The sequence below is a fragment of the Ipomoea triloba genome, chromosome 9, assembly GCF_003576645.1.
Source record: "Ipomoea triloba cultivar NCNSP0323 chromosome 9, ASM357664v1".
In the NCBI taxonomy this organism is placed as follows: Eukaryota; Viridiplantae; Streptophyta; class Magnoliopsida; order Solanales; family Convolvulaceae; genus Ipomoea; species Ipomoea triloba.
In genome coordinates this window covers 27,802,826-27,810,838 of record NC_044924.1, presented here as the reverse complement: position 1 = coordinate 27,810,838, position 8,013 = coordinate 27,802,826, and the positions used below count along the sequence as shown (strand labels likewise).

At 39.1% G+C, this 8,013-nt stretch overlaps 1 protein-coding gene across 1 annotated transcript; it reads left to right on the top strand.

The window, feature by feature from the left end:
- The first annotated feature begins 6,424 nt into the window (after nt 1-6,424).
- Nucleotides 6,425-6,955, top strand: LOC116029866. The gene has a single exon (XM_031271910.1). The coding sequence runs from the start codon at nt 6,425-6,427 to the stop codon at nt 6,953-6,955; it is 531 nt and encodes a 176-aa protein (XP_031127770.1).
- The last annotated feature ends 1,058 nt before the right edge of the window (nt 6,956-8,013 follow it).

Sequence of the window (8,013 nt, the reverse complement as noted above, 5' to 3'; positions counted from 1 at the left end):
AAGTTTAGAAGAGCTTTCAAGATATTTTCATCTGAATACAACTCAAGCTGCAAATAAACTACGAATTGGGCAGTCGACTCTTAAGAGAAGATGTAGGCAATTAGGAATTTCATGCTGGCCTCAACGGAAATTCCTAACTTTGGAAAGGTTATATAAAAATGTTCAGGTAATCTCTGTCTATTTCTGAATTCAATATCATTTAAGGAGAAATAACAAATTGTTTTGTTTTGTTGGAATTTGGTGAGATCAAGGAGGAAGCCGAGGTAAAAAGAATAATGAAGGGGCTGGAAGATAAGAAGAAAATGTTGCTACAAGATCCAAACTTGAAGCTGGATGAGGCAACAAATAAACTCAGAGTCAAGTGTAATACTAACATTTTCAAAAAGAGAATGTATATGGACTCGATAGATTTTAATTTCTTCCATTCTTCCTACGAGTTCGTCATAGGTTTTACCATTTTCTGACATTCCTGAGTTAGAGCCTCAGGAAATAGATGATGTACTTAGATTTCTACATGATGATAAATAAAGTTATATTCATCATTAACTATATATTTTTTTCAGAATTATATAAAAATTCTAATTTAGTTTAAAAGCCCTAAATGAAAGTCACGAAATTTTAATCAGGATAAATAAATCCAAGTATTCTACTAAGTCATAAAATATCACAAGTAAGAAAATAATTATGCATATGCAATAACTCACATGAATATATATACATATGCAAATATTTTATTATATTAAAACATGATAAGGCAAACCTCATCGGAGTATGGTTGAAATCTCCGATATTATACTCCAACGGCTAGAGCGGACGAAGATGGATATAGGTGTTGAATATGGACGGAGCAATTCGTGCTGATAACGTGTTGGGAAATTTGATCGAGACTATAGTATTTATAATACTAATATACTGATAATAATAATACTAACTATAATAGTGATTATAGTAATAGTAAGAACAGAAGCAGTACTAAGGAGAGAGAGAATTCATTTCTCTTGTATTCATCTATGTCCGGATATAATGTAAATTCATTTCTCTTGTATTCATCTATGTCCGGATATAATGTAGAAGGGGATGAAGGTTTATATAGCATCAGGATGTGGAGTAAACAAATATAGTTTATACAAGAATAAAACAATTGTTCAAGTTAGCTAAGTTGGCGTGTCAATCTTTGAAAGAGCTTAGTCTATACTAGAAGATGTGTGTTCAAATCCCAACAGCATTAGTCATCACCTTTTTTTGGAACTTGGGGACTGATTGCATGTTGAGACTCACGCGCCCATACCTTAGCTGGTAAGACTCCTCTTTTGCACCAAGTAGTCTTGGGTTCAATTCTCTCTCCTCTTTTGCACCAAGTAGTCTTGGGTTCAATTCTCTCACTCACGCGCCCATACCTTAGCTGGTAAGACTCCTCTTTTGCACCAAGTAGTCTTGGGTTCAATTCTCTCTCCTCTTTTGCACCAAGTAGTCTTGGGTTCAATTCTCTCACTCACGCGCCCATACCTTAGCTGGTAAGACTCCTCTTTTGCACCAAGTAGTCTTGGGTTCAATTCTCTCTCCTCTTTTGCACCAAGTAGTCTTGGGGGGTTCAATTCTCTCTCCTCTTTTGCACCAAGTAGTCTTGGGTTCAACAATTCTCTCTCCTCTTTTGCACCAAGTAGTCTTGGGTTCAACACTAAGTAGTCTTGGGTTCAATTCTCTCCTTAGACATCCACCTTATATCTTTTATTCGATAACAGTAACGGCCTTGTGTCGTCAGTTTCCAATATGCATTTACACTATTCCAAAATCCCTCTTTTGTAAACATTAATGTGCATGCTCTTAGTTAATACATTATAACATTAATAGTTTAAATGTTTAAGATATCATTAATGTGCATGCTCTTAGTTAATACATTATAACATTAATAGTTTAAATGTTTAAGATTTAAAATTACTAAAGCATGGTTGCGGTAGGCGCTAGGCACTAGTTGAGCAGTAGACTAGCGCCTAGCGCCTGGGCGGTCTAGGCGGCGACCTATAAAAATAAAAAAATAGTGGACGTGTGTGAATGTATGTCATATTATATATATATATATATATATATATATATATATATATATATATATATAACTTCTTTTATTTATATAAATAAATAAATTTAAATATATATAAATATAATAAAAAAATTAACAAGGCTGACTCGCCCGAGTTAACTCGGCTAACTTTGCCGAGTTCGGCGAGTTAACTCAGCCGAATTAGGCGCTAGGCATCCGCCTAGGGAGCAATTTGCCTCGGTGTAGGGGTGCCTAGCGCCTAAGCGGCCTAGGCAACCGATTTTTTCTACCGTGCTAAAATATTAAATAATAAATATTAACCTTAAAAATTTAAAAAAAATTAAAAAAATAACGCCCCTTTGGCCGGCTGCGGGGAAGGCCGATTCTGGCAAAAATTGCAGCGGTCGGGCGCCGTCCAACGCCTAAGCCCGATTTTAGCAACCATGGTAAGAAGTATGAGCCTTTGGTTTTGTTTTGCATGACATGTTTCCTATTGTATGAATTAGTTTCTTCACAAAATTTCAATGAAATTTTCATTATAAATTTAGTTTACCTGCTATAGAAAACCAATTAATTGAATAAATATAAATAGTTTTACTGGATTACATTAGTCACATGCTATACAAAATAGTTTTTAAAGAAGATGTTGGAAGGAATCAAATTATGAAAGTAACCACCAACCATCTTGAGATATTGGATGATACCAAAATGTAAATATTAGTTAAAAAAGTATTGGATGAAGCAAATTTAGTGTTAACACAACAATCTCGAGAAAAACTACACACAATTTTTCTTATATTAATTTCAATCTCAAGTGCTTCTATGTCATTTTGGTTCTCCAGGTGGTTCCTCCAACGTGAAAGTGTATAGTGGTTTTTTTCATTTGGGCAAAGTGTATCCCGTCAAACTCATAAACTGGCATGTTGCTAGTTTAGAGATTCAGGACAGCTCATTGAATAGTAATGACTATTTTGGCAAACGGATATCTTTGGCAGTCAGGTTTCTCTTCCACCAACCCCCTCAGTTTTTTTTTTTTTTTTTTTTAAACCATGAAGAGGGTGCATTGGTGACACATGAGTAGAAAGAAATTGAGTAGAACATACAAGGGGTAAAAAAGGAAAAAAATATAGATAGGAATAGCCAGAGGCATTCATCATGTAATCTTACTTTTGGTTGTGCAGCTATGGTGCTCACTGAGTTAGAGAGATGTAATTTTATAATCTTTGATCATATTTTGAATTAGTAAGATGCTTTAAAAAAAATTAAAGTAATGGTATCCGCTCCCCTTTTAGATTCATTATTTTTGTTAGCTGATGCTTTTAAAGAATTAGAGTAATGATTCTTTATGTTTGTTAGGGAATGACTTTTATCATTCTGGGCATGACATTTGCATTTCCCTTTATTATATAATCTTTTTGAGCTATAAAGAATCTCCAAATCCTGCAAAAATCATATGGATAATGACGCAGCAGTTAACACATTATTTTTGCATTATATTGACTTTTAGTTGATAATCTGCATCAAATTTTGTGGGGATGTCTATTATGTTACTCATTTGTTTGCTTCGTTGGTTTTGTAGTTTGTTTCTTGCAGATTGCCGAGAAATTCAATGTCGAAAGAGACTGAATTAGTCTAGTTTGTGTTGAGTTGTTGGCTATCTAAGTTTTGATCTATGTTTTCCTCTTCTTTCAATCATTTCAATTTTACATGATTATAGCATTCCATCAGTATTTCTAACTTGTGGATCGATGAAAACTGTCTTAATAAATTTGTCATGACTATAGATTATTCTCATGTATATATATTTTTATAAGATAAGTGTGCTGTAATTAAGATATTGGGGGTGCTTCGTAAATAACTGTTAGTTGATTGGGTTAGTGAGTTTGAGTAGTTGATTGCATTAGTTGATTGTAGAAAGATATTTGGTAAATTAAATGCTAGCTGATAGCTGATTACAAACAAAACGATTTTTTAAAAAGTTGTCCAAAAAAGTTACTTTTAGCAGCTTTTTGAATTTTTGTCTTTTAGACCAATAAGTTGTTACAAAAAACTAATTAATCAAACACTTATATTAGTTGTTTAACCAAAGTCAAACAACTAATAGTGGTCAAATAAGCCAAAATTGACTGATAAGCTAACTATGTTACCAAACAATGTCATTATGTTGATTGATTGAATGTATTGTTGTGGATGGTTTTTAGTTAATTTCCATATATTATTATTGATGGATAGATTGAATAGAATATAATATTATTGCTGGACTGAATTGATTATTGTGGATTATTGAATTAGATTTTGTTGAATATGGTTGAAATCAAATGTATGGCAGCAGGAAGAACAAAAAATATTTTCTCAAAAAAAAAAAAAAAAGAATAGGTACACTAGTTATATGACCCCACAATTCTTGTACGTAGTGATCAAATTAGCTATTTAATTCCTTCTCCATATCTACTTGATCGATTTCATGCCGAAATATCATCTATTCACATTGATATGATGATTGCCAAGTCCGTTAGGATTAGATTTTTAAGGCGAAATGGAATTCGTAACCGAAACTCTCTCTGAGCCAGCTTCACCGGCGGCGACCAATCGGTCGCCGGAAGACCAAGACCTCTTGGAACGCAGCACCAAGAAAAAGCGAGGACAAGAACAGCTATCATCTTCTTCGACGCTCCCCTCCGAAGTTCATATGCAAGAAACACCAACGGCCGCGGAGGCAGTAACCCCAGAGTCGGGCCACTGGAGAACCCCGGAGGAAACTCCACAAAACGCGTGGACAAGACAAGAACATCCGCCTCAGGAGGAGGAGGTTGCCTCGGACGATGACACCATGGAAGATGTCAATTTCAATTCGGAGTTCCCAATCATTCCAGTGACCAAGGCGGAGAAAGAGAGGCTCAGACGGCCATGGCGCCGTTCGCTCATCATTAGAGTCTTGGGCCGAACGGTCAGTTATACCTATCTCCTTCAGCGATTACAGCGTATGTGGAAGCCGGAGGGTGTCTTTGACTTAATTGCGTCAGCGATGATTATTACATAGCCAGATTTGAAGCTCTGAAGGATTATGAATTCGCCAAATATGAGGGCCCTTGGGTGATAATGGACCACTATCTGGTGGTTCAAGAATGGGAGCCCAATTTCAAGCCAAGAAGAAACAAGGTTGAGAAGCTTCTGGTCTGGGTGAGATTTCCCAAATTGCCGATTGAATATTTCGAAGAGGATTTCTTGATGAAAATCGGGCTTTCGATCGGCCGGCCGGTGAAAATAGATGTCACCACAAGTCTCACCTCCATAGGTAAATTCGCAAGAATGTGTATTGAATTGGATATGACGAAACCTTTGCTATCAAAGTTTGTCCTGAATTTCGAAGAACGGCCTATAGAATATGAAGGAATCCATCTAGTATGTTTCAAATGTGGTAAAAATGGTCACCGGCACGAATAGTGCGGCCGAGAGGAGGAGAATGAAGAGGCTGGTTACAATAATCCAACAGCGATGAATTCGAAATCGGCCGATCAAGGTGTTTCAGAGAAATATGGGACTTGGATGTTAGTCAACCGCAAGGAAAGGAGAAATCGGTACAGGAGGCCAAATCAACCAGCGTACGGTCCCCCTACGAACAGAAGGCAATTTACGCTGATGGGGCAGGCTCCGGTCTTTGAGAGCTTTGAAACACAATCACGGTTTGCAGTGCTAGAAAATTATGAGGAGCCTAACTTGAATCAAGTTCACGATATCGCTGACAGAACCATGGGTTTGCAGCAGCCGGATGAAGCTTTGCGCAGGATTAAGACTAATGCTGGCACTTATCAAAGAAGTCCTGTGCAGAGTGAGGCCGACACCCATCGCAAAACTAGGGGGGCAGAGACTGGTCGGCAAGTTCAATTTAGAAATCAAGGCCCAATCCAAGTCGATTCTTATGAAGGTTACCAGACAGCTTACTCAAGGGGACGACAGGCAATTAGTCGGGGAGGACCTCAATTTGGTGGTAGGGGTGGATACCAGACTGCCCAACATGGAGTCTATCAAATGCCCAACCGTGGCGGTCACCAATTTGGTCACCGATAACCGGGGGCGCCATGGCAGGGGTGGAGCACCAAACCGTGCAGCAGCGGAAACAGAGCACACAGTAGTTTGTGGTTTGAATCGTGGCAGAAATATCACAACCACGGTGGTCCAACATGCGGATGGGCAACGGGAGCTGCCTCCTATGGCTGGGATTGATCACTCACCAAAGGAAGACCCTCCTGACCTTGGCGGCTCAAACGAGTTTGAGTTCATCAATCCGGATACACTTATGATGGATGGCGATGGTTTATGTGAACCAATGGGTGTTGCGGCTGATGGCCGCTTGCGCTCTTGAGGTGCTGGTTTCCATTGTTTTCCATGGCGTGCCTAGTTTGGAACTGCCAGGGCGCTGCATCAAGATCTTTCAAGCGTGCCCTGAGCTTTCTTTCTTTGACTCATAAACCACTTATTGCTTGCTTATTGGAACCAAAAGTGTCTAGCTCCCATGCCAACACAATCTGTTCTAGTTTAGGCTACGAAGAATGGGTCCGAGTTGAAGCAGTAGGCTTCTCGGGCGGTATTTGGGTCCTATGGAAGGACTCAATTAACATTGAAGTTATTGATACTCACCCTCAATTCATTACTTTGCAGGTACATCATGCAGAACTTGGTGTGTGGAGGCTCTCAGTCATATATGGGAGTCCAAACCCCTACCTTAAAAGGAAGCTGTTTGCTGATTTAACGACCAACACCTCAGACTACCAAGGCCCATGGTTATTAGCTGGGGATTTTAATGCAGCCACATCACGCGAGGAAGTGAACAACCCTGAGAATTTTTCCACAACAAGATGCTCAGATTTCAACGAATGGTTATTCCGTGAAGGGTTGATAGATTTGGGCTTTACATGAGCGATGTTCACTTGGATGAGAGGAGCCAATACGGCAACGTTTAGAGGGGCGCGGCTTGACAGGGCAGTAAGTAATATTGAATGGAAACTTAGCTTCCCAGATACGACTGTTACTCATCTCCCAATGTTCGAATCAGACCACTCGCCTCTGCTTATTACCACTCGACGGATCCCGAGACAAACTTCGAACAAATCATTCAGGTTCAATATGGCCTGGGCCACACATTCTGGGTTCCTACCTCTGGTCGACATGTATTGGAAGAGTGATAGATTTTTAGAAGACAACAAACGAGAATTGGCCAAGGTTTTAACAGAATGGAACACTAGTACGTTTGGTAATATTTTCCTACGAAAGAAAAGACTATTGGCTAGAATCGGTGGAGTCCAGAGAAGCCTCGCGACCAATCCTAAACCTAAACCGGAACTTATTAAGCTGGACAGAAAGTTACGTTTAGAGCTAGAGGAAGTTCTATATCAGGAGGAATTGATCTGGTTTCAGCGATCCAGAGAAGAGTGGATTACGTCAGGGGATCGGAATACCCGATATTACCATACAGCGACATCGGTTAAGAAGTGTCGCAACAGAATCACAACACTGAAAGACGACAACAACGCGTGGATCACAAAAGAAGCTGAAGTCAGAAACCATGTCCGGGATTATTTTGTAGACCTCTATGCGGAAGAGACATCATCACAGTCCCACATTTTACAGTCTGGAAAATTTCCTAAACTAACTAGCTCAGATTGGGAGGAAGTGAATGCCCCATTCCGTGAGGAGGAGATAAAGCAAGCGCCAGGGCCCGACGGCTTCTCTGCAGGTTTCTATCAGAAATCATGGAATATAGTTGGTAGCTGTCTGGTGAGCTTTGCCCAAGATTTCTTTGAATCTGGTTGAATTCCTCCAGGAGTGAATGATACACTAATTTCTCTCATACCTAAAGTATCAAATCCCGAATCAGTTAAACAGCTTCGCCCCATTGGATTGTGCAATTTGTCATATAAGCTTCTGACCAAAACAATGACCTCGAGATTAAAAGGCATATCGAAAAAACTGATTGG

What these genes read in the sequence shown, in the direction of transcription:
- LOC116029866 (XM_031271910.1), top strand. Translation starts at nt 6,425, where the DNA reads ATGGCGTGCCTAGTTTGGAACTGCCAGGGCGCTGCATCAAGATCTTTC.